The sequence below is a fragment of the Artibeus jamaicensis genome, unplaced genomic scaffold, assembly GCF_021234435.1.
Source record: "Artibeus jamaicensis isolate MK-2021 breed Jamaican fruit bat unplaced genomic scaffold, CSHL_Jam_final scaffold_286, whole genome shotgun sequence".
In the NCBI taxonomy this organism is placed as follows: Eukaryota; Metazoa; Chordata; class Mammalia; order Chiroptera; family Phyllostomidae; genus Artibeus; species Artibeus jamaicensis.
This window is the reverse complement of record NW_026522034.1, coordinates 796,264-820,007: the sequence shown is the minus strand read 5'-3', so window position 1 is coordinate 820,007 and position 23,744 is coordinate 796,264. Positions and strand designations below refer to the sequence as shown.

The following is a 23,744-nucleotide window of genomic DNA, read 5'->3' as shown; positions in this document are numbered from 1 at the left end:
AGCAAGAGGAAAGGAGACAGTTACCTACAAAGGAGTTCCAATTAGACTAACAACTGATTTCTGAAAAGAAAACTTGCAGGCAAGAAGGGGCTGGAAAGAAGTATTCCAAGTCATGAAAGGCAAAGACCTACATCCAAGATGACTCTATCCAGCAAAGCTTTCATTTGGAATGGAAGGGCAGATAAAGTGTTTCCTAGATAAGGTCAAGTTAAAGGAGTTAATCATCACCAAGCCCTTATTATATGAAATGTTAAAGGGACCTAACTAAGAAAAAGAAGATGAAAAATATGAACAGTAAAATGACAACAAACTCAAAGCTATTAACAACTGCACCTAAAAAACACAAAACAAAAACAAACTTAGCAAACAATAGAACAGGAACAGAACTGCAGAGATGGAGATCACATGGAAGGTTATCATTGGGGAGGGGGAGGAGGAAAAAGGGGTAAAAGGTACAGAGAAAAAATAGCATAGATGGTAGGTAGAAAATAGACAGGGGGAGGTTAAGAATAGTATAGGAAATGAAGAACCAGAGAACATATATGTACAATCCATGGACATGAACTGAAGGGGGGTGGGCTACAAGGTAGAGGGGAAAAAAGAAGGGGAAATGGGACACCTGTAATAGCAAAATCAATAAAATATATTTAAAGCAATAAATAAATAAAAATAAAATCTTTTAAAACACCCTCTATACCAACAAAAAACCCCAATCCAATTATTAAATGGGCAAAGGACCTGAATAGACACTCTCAGAGGACATACATCTGGCCAATAGACATATGAAAAGATGCTTATTATCACTAATCATCAAAGAAAATGCTAATTAAAACCACAATAAGATATCACCTCACACATGTCAGAATGGTTGTCATCAATAAATCAACAAACAGCCCTGGCTGGTGTGGCTCAGTGGATTAAGTGCCAGCCTGTGAACCAAAGGGTCGCTGGTTGGATTCCCAGTCAGGGCGCCTGCCTGGGTTGTGGGCCAGGTCCCCAGTAGGGGGCATGAGAGAGGCAACCACACACTGATGCTTCTCTCCCTCTCTTTCACCCTGTCTCTCTAAAGATAAAGAAACCTTTTTTAAAAAAAACAAATAAACAACAGGTGTTGGTGAGGATGTGAAGAAAAGGGAACCCTTTTGAACTGCTGGTGGGAATGCAGACTGGTGCAGTCACTGTGGAAAGCAGTATGGAAATACCTCAAATAATTAAAAATGGTTTTGTCTTTTGACCCAGTAATTCCAATTCTAGGAATTTATCCGAAGAAACTCAAAACCCTCATTTGAAAGAACACAAGCACCCCTGTGTTCACTGTAGTGTTACTTACAACTGCCAAGATGTGGAAGCCGTCCAGCACCCATCAGTAGATGAGTGGGTAAGGCAGCTGTGGGACATTTACACGGTGGAGTACCTCTCAGTCATAAAAAAGAGAAAAAGTTTACCCACTGCGACAGTAAGGATGGACCTGGAGCACATTATGCTGAGTGAAATAAGCCTGTCAGAGAAAGACAAGTACCATACGATCTCATTCATACGTGGAATCTAATGAACAAACAACTAACAGGCGCAAAAGAGGCAGACTCGGATGGAGAGTGGGCTGACAGCTGTTGGTAGGGAGGTGGAGGGACTGAGCAAAAGAGAAAGAGAGAGCCATGCGTTTTCAGTCAGATTCCTCACCCTCGCAGCCCCAGGCCGCCCCGATCTGTTCTCCGTCTCTATCGCTTCGCCTTTTCTGGCCATTTTATATAACAGAAATCATACCCTATGTGGTCTCTTGTGTCTGGCACACTTAGCATGTTTTCGAGGGCTTCGTAGTATTTTGCCGGACAGTATTTTGCCGAATAAAATATGTAAAATGGCTGATAATATTGCATCAATGTTAATTTCTTAGTTTATATATTGGAAAAATGGTTATATAATTTTTTTAAAGATTTTATTTATTTATCTTTAGAGAGGAAGGGAAGGAGAGAAGGAGAGAAACATCAATGTGTGGTTGCCTCTCGTGAGTCCCCTGCCGGGAACCGGCCTGCAACCGAGGCATGTGCCCTGACTGGGAATCGAACCGCAATCGTGTGGTTCGCAGGCCCGTGCTCCATCCATTGAGCCACGCCAGCCAGGGCTGGTTATATAAAATTTTAATATCAGAGGAAACTGGGTGAAGGGTATGTGGGAACTGTGCTATTTTTGCAACTTTTTTTGTTTCTTTTTTTTTTTAAGATTTTATTTATTTGCCCTGGCTGGTGTGGCTCAATGAATTGAGTGCCAGCCTGTGAACCAAAGGGTTGTGGGCCACGTCGCCAGGTGAGGGTGCGTGAGAGGCAACCACACACTGATGTTTCTCTCCCTCTCTAATTCCCTCCCTTCCCCTCTCTCTAACAATAAATAAATAAGTAATGTTTTTTAAAAGGGATTTTATTTATCTATTTTCAGAGAGAGGAAGGGAGAGAAAAAGAAAGGGAAAGAAACATCAGATTCTCACACGCCCCCTACTAGGGACCTGGCCTATAACCAAGGCAGGTGCCCTGATTGAGAATCAAACCTGCAACCCTTCCGTTCACAGACCAGCGCTCAATCCACTGAGCCACAACAGCTGGGGCTATTTTTTACAACTTTCTGTAAGTAAAATAATTTCAAAATAAATCTTTTCTTTTTCTTTTTCTTCTTTTTTTTAGCTTAAGCTTATGGTCTGAGTTGTGCACTCCTTATGATGGTCTATGGTACCGAAGTTGTGATTTCTTTTCAACATAATGCTTCTGACGGCCTTTCCACTCCCCGGAGGTCCTTTTTGAGCTCAGCTTCTAGAATGTTCTCCGGGGTCAAGTGGGGGCTGTAGTGCAGAGGGCGTGGGTTCTGAGAAACAGAGGCCAGTTCTGCCCGGGTTGGGGGGGGGGGACTTATCTCACTTCCCTCCTGATGACTTGGGGCTGCTCGGTAGGGGGGTGGGGTGGGAAGCGGGTGGGGGCTGGTGCCTGGAGGGCCTTAGGCTGCCCCTCTGTTGCCAGAGCAGACTCTGCTCAGGCTGGGACTTGAGAGGCCAGGCCAGCGCAGAGGGAGGGAGGTGCAGATGGAGGGCCTTGGGGAGGGCTGCAGGGCTGTGACCCGGGACTTCCTCAGAACTGCTCTTTGTTCTTGGTCAGCTTCCTGTTGCCAAAGCAAAAGCATGTGAGCTCGGAGGGAGGATGTTGAGGTCTCAGAGCAAATGAGAGCTTGGCAGAGAAGAGGGTCTGAACACGTACAGGAACCCACAGACACACGCACAGGCGATGGAGAGGCTACGGTTCACTCCCAAGCACTGGGACCCTGAGAGGGCCACATGGGCATGGCACATGCTGACCAATGGGCACTGGCCCCCCTCCAGCGTGTGTCCCACCCTTCAGGAGACTCTGGGCTGCAGGGGCAGCCAGGGCAGGGGCTGTGGCTAGGCCAGGTCTCAGGGAAGAAGGCAGAAGGCCGAGTGGGCAGCTAGTGGGCTGCAGGATGCACCTGGTGTGTATTCCCTGCTGCTCCCACTCATGTCTAAGCATCTGTCAGCAACCAGTCACTGAGCTCCTACTGGTCAGATCTGGAGCTCCTGCCCTGCCCTTGAGGAGCCTGCAGCGCCCCTGGGGTGTGGGGAGCAGCTGGTTGGGGTGGGGGCAGGGGGGCCAGAATGGCCACTCACTGGCACTGGCCAGGTGAGGAGAGTAAAAGGGGTACGCAGCCTTCAGACTGGAGCCTGGCCTTGGGGCAGCAGGAAAGGAGGAGGGGATGGGGTGCAAAGGCATGGCGGTGAGGGGAGCCAGGCCACCATGGTGACCCAGGCCTGCTGCAGACCCAGCTGCTCTGTGTCTGCCCCTCTACTGCACGGCCTGTGTTTGCCTGTGGCCCCGCTTCTCCTGCTGGTGCTCATGTGGGGGTCTGCGGTCTGCCGCCACTCACCAAACCTACTTCGAAGGACCATGAGCAGAAAGGAGAAGTGGGCTTGTGGTGTAGACAGGCTAAACAGCTGGCCCAGGTGACACTGCCTCCCTCCTGTCACAGAGGCTCCAGCCCCCTCAAGGGGGCTGGTGTGTGCCTCCAGCTGTCTTCAGCAATTTCCCCCCTCACCCGAACTCCCTTTTCTGAAGTTCTAAGGAAGTTTTTAGAACTGTATCATACTGCCTTGGGTCAGCCTTGGCTCCATGGTCAGTTTTGGCTCCAATGTCCTTCCCACAATCCTGGGGGAGGCAGGGGCAGCTCTGTCCAGAACACAGGACCTGCATACAGGGAGTGTCAGGGCCTCAGGAAGGAGGGCTGCAGGCAGGCAGAAACAGCAGGGGACTGGCCCAGGGTCAGAGGCCGGCCGGGAGAGGATGAGTTCAGCTGTCCTGACTGGGCTCGCCCACACACCAGGCTGCCTGCAGGACCCACCCAGGTACACGGAGCCTGCACAGCTGTGAGGCGAGCAGGCAGCAGACTTCCTGGCAGAAAGCGAGCCCTTGGCTGTGCCCAGAGTGGGCTGGTGGCTTGGGTGGCCTGCAGTCAGAGTTGCAAGTTACAAAGCAGCCTTGTTTGGGGGCTGGGGAAAGAAATAAGTGGGTGTGGATGAGTAGGTGGTAGGTCCAGGCTGGAAACCCATAAGGAGCCTTTGACCTGTGCCTGGGTGAGATATGACTGGGGCAGGGTGGGGCTCGAAAGGGGGCACTGGGAGTGAGTGTGAGAGTGAGTGGGACTTGCTGGTGGGCAGGAGGCAGGGGTCCTGGGCACTCAGGAGACTCCGGTGTCCTCAAACAGACCTGGGACAAGGGGTGGTCTGGAGGGCCAGCTGGGATCTGCTGAGGGTGCAGGGCTTGGGGAACACGAGGATGACATGGTGGCTGGACACACCTGAGACTAGAGCACAGCCGGGTGGACTTCTGGAGTTGTCAGTACAGGGCTTGGCACAGGAGCTGAAGGACTGGGAGGAAGTGGCCAGGCCGTCCCAGCCGGCTGCTCTCTCCCGCCCAGATTCCTCAGACCCTGGTTTCCGCCTGTTCGGTCTGACCAGGCTCCCTGCCTCTCTCTGGCCGTGGTCACGCCCTGCCCCTCAACCCCCTCCATCTTGAAGGGGCGGGAGAATAGGCTGCTTCTCCTCTCCTGGGCCATCCTCTGAGCGGCAGCTAGGCCGGGGCTGATAAGAGCTTGCAGCTACCCCCTTCCACACCTGCTGGCCCAACAAAGCCACCGGCACCACCATGAAGGACGAAGTGGCTCTTCTGGCCACTGTCACCCTCCTGGGAGTCCTGTTGCAAGGTGAGCAGGCTCCTATTTGGGAGGTGGATGGGCCTCACGCCCTGCAGCCTGCCCTCTGCCCTGCTGGTCCTGGGAGGTACTGGAGGGCCTGGGGCCTAGGTAAGGGGGAGAAGCAGGGCCTCTGGCCCAGACTCTGGCTCCGAACTCTTCTAACCCCACTGATTCTACTACTGGAGGCTAGGATGCCCTGGGGCTGAGGGGAAGGGGTTAGTCCCGAAGGAACGTCTGCAAGACGAACTGTGAAACCCTGGGCGGGACCAAGGCTCACAGGGCAGCCAGATAGAAACAGGCCCCTGAGGGGTGACTGAAGTAGGGACACCAGACACCAAGCAACTGAGGTGGCGGCACCTCAACCAGCATAAAAAACCCTCAAGGAGACCAGGGGCTTCAGGGAGCAGAGGTGTGCCAGGAGGAATGGGTGGCCTGGTGCCGGGGGCCAGCGGGGGGGGGGGGCGGCGGGGGCCCAAGTGGGACGGACATGGGCCTGATGCGGCCCTGCTACTGCCAGGCCCCGCCCTCTCCAGCTGTCCCCTCTCGGGGTGTTCCAGCAGGAAAGCCCCATTCCCGAGCCTTGCCTTCAAAGGCACCGTCTCTGTGGTGGGACCCTGTGAAACTGGACAGGGTTGAAACTTGCCAGGCCCCAAAAGATGCCAGCTTGGTACCCTTCTTAGGGCCGTAGAGGACACACTCCTGAGTCGGATGTCCCTACTGCTTGGGATACCACAGTATATGGGCCAGGACAAGACAGAGCCTGGGGGACAGGCCTGAAGAGGCCCTGCGGACTCATCAGCAAGCTTGGCCCTTAGCCCCTAGTCCTGCAGCCACAGGGCCTCCCCCAGATCCCACGCCGTGTGGGCCTAGCCACCCCTGGCACCCACAGTGCACCAAGGGTTCGAGAGCCACAGGACTTGCAGGAAGATAGCTGGGGATACCCAGCATGGGGCTGGGTGTGGTGAAGGCCTGGCCTGGGGTTAAAAGAAGGACCCCTGCAATGCAGATTGCCTAGGGCAAGCCCCCCCTACCCCCGTACTGGAAGGAAGGTGGCAGGGCCCTTGGGGGCCTGGGGTTGGACAAGAACATCCTGGCTGCAATGCCAGGGGGGCAGGGAAGAGAGCGTCTGTTAGATTTAGGCCCAAGTACCTGCACAGAGAAACTGAGGAGGCCACGCCTGTGCAGAAGCACAGGAACTCCTGCTAAGTGCTGTATCTAGAGGGGGGACAGGAGGAGCTGGGCATTCGCTTGTATTTTGCAAGTCAAATGGTTTCCAAGGAAAGTCTGAACGGCCTGCCCATGGCAGCTGTTCCTGTGACTGGCATCCCCTTCCCCTACACTCCTAAGGGTGCCCCAGGATGCACCCTGCCCTTCCTGCTAAGCGTCATGGACGCAGGGCAAGCCCCAGCAGAGCAGAGCAGGGACTGGAGGTCCCCCGGAGAGTGTAGTCCGACGAGTTCAGTGTGGAGGCAGGAGTAGAAGGTATGAGGCCAGATGGGAGGCGGGGTCCAGGGGAGGCTGTGGGGAGCAAGCGGCTGGCTAGACCTGACGCCAACCCACTTCGCCCCCAGCCTACTTCTCCCTGCAGGTAATCTCGGCGCGCAGGGCCTTCCGCGTGTCGCCGCCGCTGACCACCGGCCCACCAGAGTTCGAGCGCATATACAGAGCCCAGTGAGACGCAGCGGGAGGGGGCGAGGCGGGATGTGGAGCAAGGGAGCCCCGGGCCACAGGGTCCAAGGCCCAGGTGGATGCCCTCACACCGCCCTGCCCCCACCGCAGAGTGAACTGCAGCGAGTACTTCCCTCTGTTCCTGGCCACGCTCTGGGTGGCCGGCGTCTTCTTCCACGAAGGTCTGGGAGCAGGGCAAGGGCGCATGCACCAGGGCCCAAGGGTCCCCACGCCAGTGAGCTCACGCCACCCTGTCTGGCCCTCCCCCAGGTGCAGCAGCGCTGTGCGGCCTAGCTTACTTGTTTGCGCGCCTCCGCTACTTTCAGGGCTACGCACGCTCGTCACAGGAAAGGTGAGAACCAGGGCCGGGAAAGGAGGCTATCGCGCTGGGTCAGGACAGTCAGGCCGACAGCTGACGGCACCAGGGAACTGGCCTGATATGGGACCATTTTGGGCGCTAGGGGAGTGGGCTGGGGTGGAAGTCCTGGTGGGGCTGGTGGGCCGAGCGGGGCGGGGGGCCATGAGCTGGAGGCGGGGCTGCTACATGCCCCGCCCAACCCCGCCCCCACTGAGCTCCGCTTGCAGGCTTTCCCCGCTGTACGCAAGTGCACACGCACTCTGGCTGCTGGTGGCGCTGGCGGCGCTCGGTCTGCTAGTCCACTTCCTCCCAGCCTCGCTGCGCTCCGCACTCCTGGACAACATCGGGACACTGCTGCCCAGCGCCTGAGGCCGAGGACCCGGGGTCTGCAGGGCTGGAAGGGAGCTGGGCCGTCTGGGGAACGGGGGGGGGGGGGGGGGGGGCGGTGTGGCGGTGCTTGCCCTTATCCCAGGCTCTAATTAAAGTGCTCCTGACCGGATCCCAGATCCCGAAAGCTCTCTCTGGGGCGGACGAGGTGGAGCCTGGCGGGCCCAGCCCCGGGCCGCAGCAGTCGGGTGGGCTTCGTGGGGGCAGCGGGGGTCAGGCTGAGAAAGGAAAGGGGCCTCCCCCGGGCAGGGTCGATCCGTCCGCTTCAGCCCTGCTCCCGGCCTGCAGATGTTCGCTCTTGCCAAGGCCCACCCAGGGCCCCTACTCCCCGTGATCAGCGCTGTCCTCGCCTGCCCTCTTAGGCCTCCCCTGCCCTCTTAGGCCTCCCCCTATTCCTTGTCCCCTGGTCCTCATAGCTGACCTCAGGAACCCTTTCTTCTCAGCACTCGGGCCCCGCCATCTAGAATAGCGGAGGTATCCGGGGCATGCTGCCACGAAGCCATGGGGACCATGGACGTGGGCACTGTCCTCGCGATAGCGCTTTCAAAAGTCCGGGTGCTTTGAGGGACCAGAGTCAGGGAGGCCTGCTGGCCGGAAATAACGTCCAAAAAGAAAAAAGATGACTTTTAGCCAAGTCGGAAGGGGAGCTTTCCAAGCAGGACAACAATGTGGGCAGTGGCCCCGAAGTGGACAAGGGTCCCTAAAATGTGTCAGAAACTGTGTAGGGTGAGCGGGGCCTTGGGGGCTGGACGAGGGCAAGGCTGAGACCAGCGAAGGAAGAACGAGGTGGGGAGATGTCTTGGGTTTGAGAGGCCCCACCTCAGGCAGTTGGGGTGGGGAATGGAAGGTAGCAGTGCTTGAGGGTCCGTGGGGATTCTGCGGGGGGCCCCAGATTCCTCATGACTCCACCCGCGAGCATGCAGACCCTCCAAAGTGCCCCAGAACTTAGACTGAACTGTCCTGGGGAAATGGGCTTGAGGTTGTAAGGAGCTGTTCAGAGGCTGCAGCAGGGTAACATCACCTGTCTGCTGCCCCCCCTCCACCAGCTGGCTCAGAGCACCAGGCAGGAGGCACATACTTTGTTAACCCTTTATTACAAGTCACGTTCTTATAGAAGTATATGTGGACTTAAGTGAAAAAATCAAATGTATCCAAGAATAAAAAACACAGCACATAAAGTAGCATATGCATTCCAGTGTTCGCGCCGGAGACAGCGGGCGCCCAGCAAAACGCTCTTCCAAAACGGCCTGGCTCAAGCCAGCCGGCTGCGAACGGTTCAGGGCGGCACAGGCCAGCCTCAGGCACAGTGTGGGGGCCACCGCTCCCTCCCGCGGGCGGGCGGGCAGCACCGGCTCCTGGGGCGTCCGGGCCAGCGGCGGCCCCAGGCTGCTGAGAGGTACCAGGAACAACCCCTCAGGCTGGGTGGACCACCTCTGGCCCTCTGGGGACAGCAGCGAAGACATCCCTGGCGTCCTGGGCTTCAGGGCCAGTCCTCAGAAGCCCTCCCTTAGTCGGCCTTTTTCAGGAAGATCTGAAAGAGCCGGCCGGGGTCAGCAGGGGCCACAGAGCTGGCCCATAGCCCCTGGGAGCAGCCCCTAGTTCCCTGTGCCCTGCCTCACCTCACTCAGAATGACCCACACCGGTGAGTCTGTCTGGATGGAGAGGCGCAGTGCTTCCAGGGGACCGAAGGCGGGGTCCACCTCCCCCTCGGCCACACCTTTGTAGAAGGAGCCTGGGGGGAACAGCACTGAGAGCTCGTCCTGGGCCTCTGCTTGGGCCAGGCTCTCCCCCGCCTCCCCCCCCGCCTGACCCCACTCACCTATCTGGAGGTAGCCGTCAGGGCTCCGTGGGTACCGGAGAGTGGCTGAGCGGCCCTCCTGTAGGGCCTCTTTGTCCGCCTGTGGGCTCTGGGGGCAAAACCAAGGGGCTGCAGCCAGGGGCTGTGGGAGAGGCCGGCCTCAGGGCGCAGCCACCCCTGCCACACTCACGTCGAAGGGCAGCACCTCCACAGAGGTGTTGAAGAGCTTGTCCTCCGGGTGCTCGATGTTCCCGCTACGGAAGAAGAACCTGCAGCCAGGCAGGCCCGTGAGCTGCTGCAGGGTGGGCACTGCCCAGGAATGCTGCCCAGCGGAGCAGAGGCCAGGCCGGGCCCAGGTGGTGGGCCAGGCTGGCCACCAGGGCCAGGCGAGGTTACCGAGGCTGTGCAGGGTAACCAGGGCTTCCTCACAGGGACGAGGGTGATGGGCAATGTCACTGAGCCCCTGCGTCCTGCCTGACATAGTCTTTACAGAGTAGCTGCTGTTACCCACCCTACTCTTCAGACGAGGAAGCTGAGGCATGGCAGGGAACACTGAGGAATTTGTGGGGGGGTCGGAGAAGTGTGTGGCAAGGCCTGGACCCTGGCAGCCACCCGCCCCTCCTCCCAGGGGGCCCATGGGTGTGTCACTGACCGCTCAAGACGCAGTGGCTGGAAGAAGCGGAAGCGGATGAAGTCCCCTGCAGCAGGCGTGAAGGCCCAGAAGAAATCCTCGCGCAGGTAGGCCTTCTCCAGGGTGAAGTGCTGGTATGTCTTGAGGCTAGTGCTCACTTCCGCCGGGGGGTTCACGTGCTCCTTCCGCAGTGCCTGCTTTCCGAAGTCCTTGTCCTGTGGTGCCAGAGGGACAGTGCCACTGGAGCACAGCCTGGCCTGGCCCTGCCGGCCCCTCGCCCAAACGCCCGCTGAGTCTCTGCCTGCACTCAGCCAGGCTCATGCGGGGCCCAGCCCACCTTCAGCTTCTGAATCTTGCCCGCCAGCGAGGAGTGTGTGCCCACGTGCTGGAAGAGGGACGGCTTGAAGCGGATGCGGAGGTTGGCCTTCTGCCGGTCACAGTGCTTCTGTGGAGGGAGGGTGACACTCCAGGCTGAGCTCGTGCCCCGCCTCGGAGGACAGAGCCTCATCTTTTAGAGTCGGAAGTGTGCCCCACTGCCCGGCCTGTCTCTGTCAGTCCCTGCTCACCGCGTCCTTCTCAGGGTTGCAGACCTTCACCCACAGGATATGGTCCAGGAGCCAGTCGATGGGCTTGTCCCGGTAGAACATGAGGATGAACTCCACTATCAGGCTCAGGTCCAGCGACTTGAACATCTTCCCTGATGGGGGAGCGGGGAGGGGTGCTGAGTGGGCAGCTCTGCCCTGCCCTGCTTTCTCACAGTCCCTGTGGGAGCCACTGGGGGGGGCCCACAGCAAACCCTGTGGCCAGCTGCAGGCAGGTGTGCCTCTGAGGGCGGGTGGGAACAGGCCAGATGCGCTGCAGTGGCCACTCCAGGCAGAGATCCCTAACATTGCCAGGTGGGGGGTTCGGGGCCCAGGGCAAGGTGAGGGGATCATGACAGAGAAGCAGAGGAGGGTGGGACAGGACCTCTGTCCGGGTCAGCAGGACGGGGGTGGGAAACTGACCGATGAAGCCCAGCTGGGAGAATTCCAGGATCATCCAGTCCTCCGAGGGCTGCTGGAGTGCGAAGTTCTTCATGGTGCTCAGGTAGTTGGGCTTGGCCACTATGTCGTCCTCCAGCTGCACAGGGAGGGGTAGAGGAGGCTCAAGTCGGCACAGCGCAGGGCAGCCCACAGCCCCAGCCAGGATCTGGGGTCAGGGGTCAGGGCAGGGATCGGTGCTGACCTGAACATAGTAGATGCCTTTGGACTGCGCGTACATCATAAGGAAGCAGTAATCGAGGTTCTGTTTGGTCCTCCACCTGCAGGCCAGGGGCAGGGGCCTCAGGAGCTCAGACCCTCCCCCTCATGTGTGGGAGGAACACCCCACCCCTGTGCAGGGGCCTCCCAAGGAGAAGCAAGGCCCTGTGACCAACAGCCTGAGCTCTGGCCACTGCTGGGGGCGCCGGAAGGGGGTAGTGCTAATACCTGACTCTCTCCTTGGGATCCCCAAAGGACTCTCGGAGTCGGGAGAAGTCAGGGTAGAAGTGGGGGGAAGGGGAGATGACCTCCAGGAGCCCAGAATGGATCTCCGTGGGGAACCTGGGAGACAGAAAGGCCCCGTGATGCGCAGCCTCCAGGGCCTGGGGCAGGGACAGAGTGGGGCCAGCAAGGCCCTGCCCCTTTTGTAAGGCCCACTAGGCAGACACCGCCTGCATTACAACCAGCCTCCTGAGGCAATGGGGCTTAGAGGGGTCTGGCCGCCTCTGCACACCCACTGCCTTTTGGAGAGGGGAAGTCCCCACCCCCTGGAGAGCACTATCCTGTGCCCAGAGTGGGAGGCAGAAGTCTGCCCCCCCACACCCCACAGAGGGCCCTCCTTCCCCCAGCTGGGATGGCCACCAGCACTCACAAGGCCTTGATGCTTTCCGTCACCGCCGAGGTGTACTGTGGGTCGGTCTGTGGGGACACCAAGCACCCTCCCTAAGTGGACTGCCAGTGCAAAAGGCCTGGAAGAAGGGGCTCAGGGGCAGGGCCTGGTCTTCAGATGACCCCTCGCATAGAGGGAGTGGGTTCCTGAGGGGGGAGTATGGCTGGGCCTGGTGGCCACAGGGGTCTCAGGAAGAGCCCTTTGGGGATGTACTTGGGGCGGTGGAATCAGGGCACCCTAGGTAAACAGCATCTCCACAAGAGGGCATTAAAGTGTTTCTTTCCTTTAAACATTTTTTTAAAAACTTTATTTATTTTTAGAGAGAGAGGAAGGGAGGTAGAAAAAGAGAGAGAGAAACATTGGTGTGCCAGAGATACTTTGCTAGGTTGCCTCTTGCCTGCCCCCTACTGGGGAGCTGGCCCGAAACCCAGGCATGTGCCCTGAGTGGGAATCAAACCAGCGACCTTTTGGTCCACAGGCCAGCAGGCAATGCACTGAGCCACACCAGCCAGGGCTCTTCCCTTTTTTACTTTGACAAATTTGTGAATGGCAGTGACCCTCTACTTGCTTTCCCCTCTAGAATGTCGCCCTGTTTCCCTCTCTGCTCCTTGTTATCTGGTGCGTGTGCCTCCCCCGCCCCCACCTCCAGTGCGGCCCACTCGCCTCAGCGATCAGCACCACGATGACTGAGTCCTCCTTCTCCTGCGGACTCAGCTCGGAGATGAGTGAGTGCAGCGTGTCCGTCAGGTAGGAGTGCACCTCTCGCCGCACGCTGGGGATGCCCATCACCACCGACACTGCCGGGACCACAAGTGGGTCAGGCCCGACAGTGGACCACCGCCCAGTCCCTGGCCATGCCCAGCCCTGCCCCTACCTCCAGTGCGGCCCTGGCCCACGCGAACGGCCGGCTGCAGGCTGCTTTCCTTGGCCAGCAGGTGCGGCAGGTGGTGGAAGACAGTGGGCAGGTGCAGCACGTGCTTGTGCGAGATGTTCCACGGTTTCAGGCGCGGGTCCTCTGGGTGGGTCAGGAAAGGGCAGGTGAGACAGCTGGACGCCACCAGCTCCACCTCCCCTGTGCCCCGCCTGGGCCCGCCCTCACCGGTTAGGCGGCCCCAGGTGCGGTTGCTGTCTCTGTCCCGTAGCGCCTGCCTCTCTGACACGGCCCTCTTGATCTCGTCCAGCACCAGGTTGAGCTCCTTGGAGCGCTTGAGGCTCTCTTGCTCAGCGGCGTGCAACCGGTCCCGCAGTGCCAGGAACTCGCGCTGGTACACATCCACCACATCGCCTGTGGGTGGTACCGCATGCTGTCACCAGGGGGCGCCCCAGAGCGGACCCACGGTCCCCTTGAGGGTGCTGGCGCACACATCTTCGTGCGCATCAGTGCTATAGACCAGGGGTCCCCAACCCCACGGCCAGGGACCCCTACTGGCTTGTGGCCTATTAGGAAACAGGCCGCACAGCAGAATGTGAGCGGCAGGCAGGCGGGCGAGCTAGCAACGTTTCATCTGCATTTACAGACGCTCCCCATCGCTGGCATCACGGCCGGAGCCCCGCCTGCAGTCAGATCACTGGTGGCATTAGAGTCTCACAGGAGCAAGAACCCTGCTGTGAGCTGTGCCTGCTGTGAGCTGTGTTCGCAAGGGATCTAGTCTTGGCTTCAGGAATGAGAGTCCACCTCCCGAGGACCTGCAGTAGAGCTGAGGCAGGGATGCGAGCGCGGGGGTAGCTGCAAGCACAGATCCTCATTAGCAGACAGGTGTGACTGCACACAGGCCAGGACGAATCAATGGCTTGTGGACTCACTCGTATCAAAGCCCTATCCATGAACAGCAAGTGACAATTAAGCTGCACCTGGTGGCAGGCTATAAAGCCATCCCCCTCTGGTCTGTGGAAAAACTTTTTCACAAAAGCCATCCCTGGTGCCAAAACGGCGGGGGACTGCTGCTACAGAGTGCACCTGTCCTCACACCTGCCACGTCCCAGTGCTCTGAGGGCTCACTGGCACCCCTGGGGGAGAAGAGCCTCCACTGGGAGGACCGGCCCTCTCCAGTTCTCTCCCAAGCCCCCACCCCCCACTCTCCTTCCCTCTGAGGTGGAAGGGCTGCAGGGCCACTTCAAGCCCCGGGGGGGGGGGGCATTACTAAGCAGAGGCTGGAATAGCCTCAGACTAAAGCCTTTCCACCCAGTTGCTTTCAAAGACCCTTCTGGCTTCTCCTTGCAGCATCTGCTCCTTCCAGGGGCCAGTACACCCAAAGGTCCCATCCAGGACACAAGGCCCCAGTCCTTCCTCAGGAGCTTCTTAGCACCCAGCCTTGCCCCCTCCCTCCTCTCCCTGCCCTGCTTCACAGAGATGCCCAAGGCCCTCTGGGGACAGACAATCTCCCTGAGCTCCCCTCCCATCCTCCCTGTAGGACTGAGCCTAGACACAGGGTCTGTGACCGGTGCCCCGGTGCCCCTTCATCATTGTCCTCATGGTCATCACTGGTTGCTCAACTGTGCACTAGCCACCACCTCTGGATTCCTTCAGTCTCATGCCAGCCCTGGGGGTGGCTGCTCCTGTTCTAGCTCCCAGCACTCGAACGAGCAAATGAAGCTGAGACACTAGTCCAGGTCACTTGGTGAGTTGGCAGCGGAGAGGGACCAGCTCTGAAGGCCGGAGGCCTGCCCCGAAGGAGACCTGCATTGGAACCTCCAGCTGAGCCCCAGTTCCAGGCGTCGGGGTGCTGGGAGAGGAGCAGCACAGAGATGGGGCTGCCTGACAGGGCAGAGGACTCCCCAGGGTGCCTGCACCTGGCCCCACTGGTCAGGCAGGCAGGGACCAGTGAGCAAGATGAGACAAGCAACACGCCCCCCAGTCCTCCTGGCCGTCTTCGCCTGCTGTAGGAGGTGAAGCTCTTTCTGGGCCTGGTTTCCATCTCCCACCCCTGGCAGCTCTCTGCCCCTCAGTCCCTGGTGAGGTCGCAGCCCCCAGAATGCTCTAGACGGTGTCACCGCCCACAGCCATGGGCACTTGGGGTCACAGCCAAAGCAAGTCACCTCAGGACACAGCTACTTCCGCAGCACTTCATACCCAGCTTGCCCCAACTTCCATCCCCACACCCAACCTACTGGGGACAGCCCTGTGGGGGCGGGGGGGGGGCGTGGTGCCGGAGGAACTCAGGTTACCAAATCTTCTAGGTCCTCGCTGAGTTCCGAGGCCAGGTTACCAGGTTACCCTGGAAATCTGAACCCCTGAACAGGAGGAGCTGGCCATCTCTGATGCTGGTGGGGGAGGTGCTGAGGCCTTGCAGGAGGCAGTTCAGAGCTACTTTGGACCCCAGGACATGGCAAGTGGCCTCCCTTCTGCCTAAGTCCCAAGCCATCTACCAATTGGTCCCTGCCGCCTCCCCAGTGCAGTGGAGCCACTAAGCCCTGCCCAAGGCAGCCCCTGGCACGGGGCCCTTTGTGAAGCAGGGGGAACGTGAGGAGGCCTCCCCTACCCTGACTGCGTCTCAACCTGTCCTCCCCCTCTCTGATCTTCAAGTAGGATGAGCTCAGCCCAACCCTGGTCAGCCCCAGGTGGACAGGTCAGGTGGGCTGCAGTACCCACGGCCACCCTGCACCACCCTGACCACAGCCTGCTCTGGACCCCGGCTGCCTTTCCCAGGGACCGCCCTCTGCCCAGGTCCTGAGCTTCCCCCATTTACTAAGAACTGGTGATGGGCACTGGGATTCTGGGCCTGGCTCTGTGCCCCCGCTCCCCGCTCCAGGACCTTCTGTCATTTCCCTGAACACTGAGGCCCTGTCCCTCAGCATCCTGCCCCTGCTCCTGCTCTGCCTGCTGCCTGCAAGGTCCCCAGCCTGACCCACGTCCCTGGCTTCTTGCTCGTGGGTCCAATCTTTCCTTGCCTGTCAAAGCCAGAACCTCAAGCTCTGTGCATGCCTACCCAGGCGCTGAGCTCAGGCCGGAGCTCTGCCAGGCCCCCGTGGCTCTTCACGACCTTCCTGCGCTGGGTGGCTGGACTGAAGTGGGGAGTGGGCTGGGAGAGCAGCTTGAGTGATGGGAAGGGCGAAGGTCTGGGAGCCCCTGGTTTCTGGGGGCTGGGCAGGAGTTCCTGGGTGCTGGCTTCTCTTTCCAGGCTACACCTTCCTGCCCCAGGGAAGTGGTGTGGGGGGCCTGGCCCCCAGCGCAGCTGGCTCCAGAGAAGGGCTGCAGCTGTGACCACTGTGAGAGGTTTTCTCAGCCGAAGGCAGAGTAACCAGGATGCCTGAGGCTCATGGACCACAACCTTCCCTCTGGTCCTCTCTTGGCTGAAGAAAGCAGCCTTGTGCCCCTTAGTCAGGGAAGGGGAACAGGCACAGAGGGACACAGGTTGGAACCGGGCCCAGGGAAGGTCTGCCGTCCACCGGCAGGCGGGGCAGGAGGTGGAGAGGGGGCGCGTGTTCACCTCCTCTCCAGGACTCGCACCCATCCTCCCAGTGGTCAAGAAGGGCGCCCTGGCTCTGGCAGAGCAGCTCAGCTGGTTAGTGTCCTCCCCACACACCAAGGCTGTGGGTTCAGTCCCTCGTCAGGGGACATTTGAGAAGCAACCAATGAGTGCGTAAGTAAGTGGAACGATAAGGCAAGGTTTCTGTCTATCTCTTGCTCTCTCTCCCCCTCCCCCTTCCTTTCTCTCTTTAAAATCAATTAAACAAACAAACAGAAGGGTGTCAATTCCTGCTGAAGGACAGGATGTTGGGATGCTAAGGAGTGCCCCTGTGGCTGAAGCTGGCCCCCTGGGGGATCTGCAGTCCTCTGTGGGGACAGGCCTTCAGCAGACCCTTGGCTGAGGGCCCCATTGTGAGGGCTGGCAGAACTGTTGCACAGACGGGGCCCAGCCTGGCTGTGAACCCTCACCTGGGGCAGTCTCACCAAGGCCTACACATCCTTCCTGGCCCCGGGCTTCCTGGATGTCACCTTCTCCTGCTGCTTCCTTCCTCTCTGGCCACCTGCCCACCTTCTCCCTTCCCCACAGGCCCAGGTTCCTCTGCCCTTACCCCAAGTATGGGGGCCTGGGCTCCCCACCTGCTGCCCCCTGGAAGCCAGGATGCAGTCTGACCTCAGCCAGGTTTAGTCTGGCTTCCCCCCAGGCTTCATACAGCCGTCTACATGTGAGAATGAGCAGAGTCACGTAAGAGCCCAGATTCAGGCTTTCTCTCGGGGTCGCCAAAGGTCTGGCCCTGCTAGGCCCCCCAAAACAGCGGTACCCCTCCTCACATCTCAGGCTCCTGGGCGTGCCCAGGGACAAGGAACCATGCACCGGAGCTCCACAACTCTTCATCTGAGGGCGTTCTCGTACTCCTCAGGCCCCCAGGGTACCAGTCTCCTCGATGCCCCCTTCAGGGATAGCGGGCCCCAAATGGAGCCCCTGGAGTCCCCTCACTCCACTGCTCTGGGCACTGGCTCCCCTGTGCCACCCAGGCTTCTATAGAAGGGGTCCTGGTGGGGCTTGTGCTGCAGTCCTGACATGAGGCAGAGGGCCTGTGGCTGCTGCAGGAGGCCCATGGAAACTGCACCCTGGCCAAGGACAAAGTGCAGGGGCTCATTACCCACTCACTGTCAGATGCAGCCCCACCTGGGGCCCCCTGCCACTCTGTTTGCACAGTCACTCCTCCAAGGGTTCAAAGTGCCCTCCTCCAGGTGACACCCCCACCTAGAGACCCAGAGAGAACTCTGCCCTGGGCAAGGCCTCCCTGTGCTAAGACTTGGCCTCCACCCATACAGGAGGGCTGTGCTAGGCTAGGCTGGGCAGGCAGGAGCAGACGGGGGCTTTTGGGGCTTGGAGGGTCAGGAAGGCTCTAGCCCCACCACCAGCCCTCCCGCTCCAGCCTTCCATAGGGGACAGGGAAGCAGGAGGTAGGAGGTAGACAGAGGGTCTGCTGGCCTCAGCCTGACCCTGCTTGGGCCTTCTGCAGGAAGGCCAGGAGGCAGGAGGGAAGCAGCTTTTCCCCAGGCTTCCAGGGCGGCCCCAGCCAACACCAAGTGACTACAGCCTGTCTCCCCCACCTGCTTCCCCCAAGTATGCTGGCCAGAATCAGAAAGCCTGGGTGATGGACTGGCCAACTTGACCAAGCCATGACACCGCACAAAGTGAGTTAACGGGCAGCAGGGGCCGGTCTGGCTGCTCCTGAGGCCCTCCACGCACCCCTGGGCTGTCTGGCCCAGCACCCAGGAGGGCCCTGTGGGGCAGTTCTGGGCAGCGGATGTCATGGAAGGCTGTGGATACCCCAGGGAGTGCCCGGCGTGGGCTAGGGTGAAGGGTGGTGTGGGGTGGGGTAGAGGGCCACTGCCTGGATGTCTGCTGTCCCCTGACACCTGTCTCAGGAACACAATATTTACTCCTGCTCAGGTGCCTGGAGCTGGTACCTTGGGACCTGGCACAGCCACCGCTGTGACCTTGTATCTCTGTCCCTCTCTGAGAATTTCTAGGTCCCCCGCTACTCAGTGGGAGCGACCACCGTCGCTGGGCGTAACTGTACTCATGGAGGCGCGCCCCAGCGCCTCATGGGGGCCCCCGAGATGCCCCGGCCCGCGGCCCAACGCGGGCCAGAAGAGAATTTCATTATTCCGGCAGCAAACAAGTGGGGGCGAGGATGGGAGGGGCGTCCTTCCGCGCCGCCGGGCGGGGAAGGGCGCCCGCGTCGGCTTCCGGCCGCCTCCCGCGGCCACTGCCCGGACCCGCTCGGCCGCGGGCGCCCAGGTGCGCCCAGGTGCGGGCTGAGTCGCGGGGCGCCGGGAGCTCACCTTTCTGGCCGCCCAGGGCCGCGTACCACGAGAGCGAGAGGAAGGCGCACAGGCAGAGCAGCAGCAGCGTCAGGAAGGTGCCATTGCGGAGCCTCATCTCCTCCGGTGCGCGGCAGGCGCCGGCGGGGCCGAGGCCGCATGGCCCGGGGAGCCGGGGCCGGGGCGCGGGGTAGGGGGCCGGGGTGGGGGTGGGGGGTGGGCCCGGCCCCGGGGCGGGGCAGGGCGGGGCCCGGGGCCGGGCGGGGCCCGGAACGGTTCCTCCCGGGCGCGGGGCACGGGTGCGGGGCCTTCCTCCGCCGCTGGACCAGGCCGGCCTGGGCTGGGCTGGGCTGGGCTGGGCGGCGAGAGCCGCGGCCCGGCCTGGATCCGGGACCGCCGCGGAGTCGGCGGCGCAGGGCGGGGCGGCCCGGATTTAAAGGGGCCGTAGCACCCGCCGCCGCCGCCCGCCCTGCGAGGAGGTGGGGTGCGGAGCAGCGCCCTGCTCGCGACAGCGGCCGCCGCGAGAGCTCGCCGAGCCGCCCTGGGTCCGGCCTCCGGTGGGATGGGGCGGTGCCTTCGCGAGTGCGGCGGACTGCTGAGGGGCAGGCAGCACGCCCTCGTCCCCGCAACCCGAGCCGCACCGCACCCCACCCAATCCGAACCGACTCCCGGTCACTCGGGGATCCCCAGGCCTCTCCCCCAGGTCTGAGAAGGGTCTGGACGGTGGGAGGGGGAAGGCATGGCCGGAGCTGGTGGGCCTCTAGCCAGGGGACTCGGCGGAATGGCCCTGCCTGCACCGACACCCACGGCTACCCCCCTTCCCAGGACCTTTTCCAGTCGGCTGGATAAAAGCATGTTGGGGACAGACGATGCTCCTCCTTCGTAAAATAGGAGCAGTGGGATGTTTTCAGGAGTAAAGGGGCTGATCTATGCAGGCAGTGGGCACAGAGTCTGGCCCAGAGCTGGACTGGTCTCCCAGGTGTCAGGCGCAGGGGAATGGAAGCTAGCACAACCGTGCAGGTGATTCGCTCCGGGGGTCCCCAGCCGCCCAGCTCCTCCTCTCCCTTTATGGCATGGCGCTCACTTGCACTTTCATTCGTGTGCCATCCCGGGCTTTCCCCAGTTCTCTGTGGAACTGGGAAGGGGACAAACCATAAAGGGATTAGTTCAACACAGGCTGGGGGGGGGGCACTGGGGGCCTCAGCGCCACTGCTCGTAGTCCTGAGTCCTGGCCCTGGCTGCAGTGGCCCTGAGGGCACTGGGGTGGAGGGTGGCTTTTGGGGACAGGTTCAGGCTGGAAGATGCTGGGCATTTGTCTTCTGCTTTCAGCCCAGACCCACACCTGGGGCAAGATGGAAGCCTGGGAGCAGGTAGGGCCAGGGCATTCGCCTCTGAGACATTTCTGCCAGCAGCAGTAAGGCAGGGCCAGTGGCTGAGGGGGCTGGTGCTGGGGCCTGATTCAGTGACCCGCCCCCTTTTCCCGCAGGCAGGCGGGGTGCCAGTGGTGGTGGAGCAGCGCTGTTCCCCCCACTTGCTGATGAACTGGACGACGGGCTGAGCCTGGCCTTGCAGAGCCTTCTGGAGGAAACTGGCTTGTTCCAAGTGCCTCTGTTTTTGCAGGCACCTTGTGTTTGTAGTGAGGGATAAGAATTTTCATTTGGGCTGTGATACAAAGGGTTTATTTATTTTTTAAATGTGTATTGAAGTTTTAAAATGAGTTGATTTAAGGAAATTGAACCAGTAAAAATTAAGGAGATGGCCTGTCAGTAACTAAAGTTTGGGAAGCTCACGTCTCCCCCTCCACACTTTGGCTTTGGGGCAGGAGGAGCAGGGAGTGGGGCTGGGAGGATGACTGGGGAGGGGGGTGGCATCCTGCCTTGACCCCTAGAGAGGGCAAGGCCTCTGTCAGGAATGGGACCACTGTGGGCCAGGGTGGGGGAGGGGGTGGTCGGGTCCGGAGTGATGGGAGAGGGGCCAGGGTGAGTCGACTGGAGGGGGTCATGCACCGAAACTGGTGGCTGAGTTTGGGCAACCATGGGATCCAGGTGGTGGAGACAGAAGGCCACCTTTCCGATCCCTCCAGCCCTGCTGTTTCCTCCCCACTGCCCCAGCAGAATCCTGGGAGGGGGGTCCTCTGGGCCACACACCCACTTAAGGGCAAGTGCTCACCACTGGGCCGAGAATGGGTCCGCACTAGGCTCCCCTGTCCGCCAGGACTGTACAGGGAGGGCAAGAACAGTGTGGTGCTGCCACCAGGAGGGGCTGGAGAGCATGGTCATGGAGTGAGCAGAAACCTACGGGACTCTGACCCCCAGGGCCTGCAGAAATGGCAAGGCCCCACTGCAGGCGTGCTTCAGGCCCCGTGGGGCCCCTCCCCACAGCCTCTGCACTCCCAGCTGTAGCCTTTGAAACTCCAACAGTTGGCTGGCTCCTGGCCAGTTTTCCAGGGCTCTCGGTGCCCTTACTGCAATGCGTTCCTCGGGGTCTGGTTGCACCCCAACTCCCTCTGGCACTTCTAGGCAGGTGAGCTCTGCCTGCCGTCCTGCCACCGAGGATGGGGCGCCCCTCACCCAAGGGTTCACCTTCTTTACTGAGGACAGTGACACTGGCCAGATGGGCGCAGAAAGTCCTGCTTTCTCTCCCGACCAGGCTGTGGGCCTGCCCTCTTTGTTCTTCTTGCTTCCCACAAAGTGAAAAATGCCTTTGAGTTGGGATTCCAAGCCAGCCCTCAGCCCACACTGGAGATTTTCTGGGAGAGCCTCCCAGAAAATCCTCCCATCCTTCCTCACGGGGCTTCTTAGCCTATGGCCTCGGGATCCAGGGGTGGGGAGGTATAAGAGCTGAGACGAGAAAAAGAAAATTGATCTTTATTTTTCCTAACCTCTGACTGGAACTTGGCATTTCCTCGAGTTGTGAATGGAGGCAGCAAAGTCCAGCAGAATCCGCAGCCTGGGGCTGTCACACAGCAGCCTCCCGGGCTTCTGCCCGTTCTGGCGCCGCCGCTGCCGCCGCCGCTCCCTGTGCCACTGGTCTGATGGGTCCTGCCTCTACATCTTGTAATGTGATGAGTTAGTAAAGAATCACAGCTATTTCTGCATGGTAACTTGGTGTGTGTTTTTGTAATCTGGTATTTGCATTTCAATATTAGCAGTCCTTTTATAATGCATTGTATTTTATGCATTTTAAAATATGGTTCTGCCTTGGCTGGTGTGACTCAGTGGATTGAGTGCCAGCCTGTGAACCAAAGGGTTGTGGGTTCAGTTCCCAGTCCGGGCACATGCCTGGGTTGCCATCCAGGCCCCCAGAAGGGGGTTCGCGAGAGACAACCACATATTGATGTTTCTCCCCCTTCCTTTCTCCCTCCCTTCCTCTCTCTAAAAAATTTTTTTAATCTGTAAAAAAAACAAAACCAAACAAAAAACATGTTTCTAAGCAGGGGCCCTTCATCTCCTCCCCTCGCTGAGGTGTCTCTGGCACAGAGAGTGGGTAGTCCTGCCTGGGCCTCACCTCAGCCCTCTGCTGGCCCGTCTTTCCTTGGATGCCTCCTTCTTGTGTTCACTCATAACAAGGTTCATGGGGCTCAGAGAGCTCCCCCTGGAGGAAGGGACCCTGCCTGGAGGCCATAGGCCTCCCTGAGAAAATGAGGTTAGCCGTCGGACCCAGGGGCGAGAGAGGCGGGGTTGCCTGGAGAAGCTGGCCCGGTGGTTCGGCACATGCGGATGTCTCTGTTGAAGGAACCCCAGGCCACCAGGGCAGAGCTCAGAGCACCAGTGCCTCGCACGCCTTGTCAGTGCTTTGGGTTCTTACCCTTGGGTAAAAGCAGGGAGAGGAGTGGGGGGTGCCCTGGGGTCGATACAGCCAATCTGCATTTTGAAATGATTACTTGGGCATAGAGAAGGGACCAGAGAGAGTAAGAGAGGAAGCGGGGAGACCAGCCAGGAGCTCTCGTAGGGAAAGGGGTCCAGAATAAACCTCTGTGGCAGGAAAATTATTTTTGAGTGGAAGGCATTTGAAAATAGGCTTTTTTTCCTGACGGTTCAATTGTTCCAGCCCTTTCCCAGGAGCAACCAGGGGAGATTGATCTAGTCACCCAATAAACTCAGGGTCACACAGTGCTGTCAACCCTGTCTCCCATCCGTCCCTAAGGGCCCCTTTCCTAGTCACTTATACCCTGTAAGTGCCTTTCTCCGCCCACCCCCGCATCCCCTAGTAAGTTAGCATTTAAGCCCCCAAATTCTAACTGCCTAGTACTTGAATAAAAATCTGTTTTCATTCTTGTTACTCCGTTTTATGTCAGTTGAAGTCACAGTCCCCAACTACTGAACACAAGAGGGCGGAGGAAAGGTCTCTCTGTCTTCACATAGGCATCTAGGTGGGGGATGGCCTGGAATGGGGAGCGAGGTTAGAGATGAAACAATGAGTTCAGGACGATCCTTAGGAGACTGTATATCACCGAGGTCAAGGGCATGGACTAAACCCTGACTGGTGCGGCTCAGTGGGCTGGACCAGCTTGCAGAAGTGAAAAGTCACCGGTGGATTCCCTGTCAGGGAGGGCACATGCCTAGTTGCGGATTTGGTTCCTGGTCAGGTTGTGTTCAGGAGGCAACCAGTCGATGTTTCTCTCTCACATTGGTGTTTCTCTCCCTCTCTTCCTCCCTTCACCTCTCTAAAATTAAATAAATAAAATCTTTAAAAAAAAAGCATGACCAGAAAGACAGCCTGCCCCCCACCTCACTGTTGTGGCTCCGCCCCCGTGTGACCCCACATGTGACTTTGTGCCAGTTGGTTTGTTCCAGCCCCTTCCCCAGGTAAGGTGGGGAGAATTATCCTTCAGAACAGGCTCATTAGACTGCCCAACCACCCCAACTTCTATGGTTTGATAAAGGCGTCTTTCTCACGTCTGTGCAGCTTTCAAGGGTCCCCTGGGGCTCTGCTCCTGGGCCCATCCCGGCGGCGGGATTAGCCACCCAAACATGGGAAGCTTCCCTGGCAAAGGGAGGGAGGGCGC

The 23,744-nt window shown here is 59.4% G+C and overlaps 2 protein-coding genes across 4 annotated transcripts; one reads left to right on the top strand and one right to left on the bottom strand.

The window, feature by feature from the left end:
- Positions 1-5,007: 5,007 nt before the first annotated feature.
- On the top strand, positions 5,008-7,708 carry LTC4S (leukotriene C4 synthase). The gene is made up of 5 exons (XM_037136397.2): positions 5,008-5,253; positions 6,816-6,915; positions 7,024-7,094; positions 7,183-7,264; positions 7,498-7,708. Exons 1-5 carry the CDS (start codon positions 5,196-5,198, stop codon positions 7,637-7,639), a joined length of 453 nt encoding a protein of 150 aa, XP_036992292.1. The 5' UTR covers positions 5,008-5,195; the 3' UTR covers positions 7,640-7,708.
- A 1,026-nt stretch (positions 7,709-8,734) lies between these two features.
- On the bottom strand, positions 8,735-19,155 carry MGAT4B (alpha-1,3-mannosyl-glycoprotein 4-beta-N-acetylglucosaminyltransferase B). 3 transcript variants are annotated; one of them, XM_037136386.2, is made up of 15 exons: positions 18,758-19,151; positions 13,094-13,279; positions 12,869-13,009; positions 12,658-12,791; positions 11,977-12,023; positions 11,553-11,666; positions 11,311-11,386; positions 11,091-11,205; positions 10,653-10,783; positions 10,424-10,531; positions 10,108-10,301; positions 9,646-9,724; positions 9,477-9,564; positions 9,277-9,389; positions 8,735-9,188 (listed from the first exon to the last, which is right to left on the bottom strand). In XM_037136386.2, exons 1-15 carry the CDS (start codon positions 18,852-18,854, stop codon positions 9,165-9,167), a joined length of 1,647 nt encoding a protein of 548 aa, XP_036992281.1. In that variant the 5' UTR covers positions 18,855-19,151; the 3' UTR covers positions 8,735-9,164. The 3 variants fall into 3 exon arrangements, with proteins under 3 accessions (XP_036992281.1, XP_053512818.1, XP_053512819.1); XM_053656843.1 differs by having other exon boundaries at positions 9,277-9,564; positions 18,758-19,155; XM_053656844.1 differs by lacking the exon at positions 10,424-10,531 and having other exon boundaries at positions 18,758-19,154.
- Between the last annotated feature and the right edge of the window lie 4,589 nt (positions 19,156-23,744).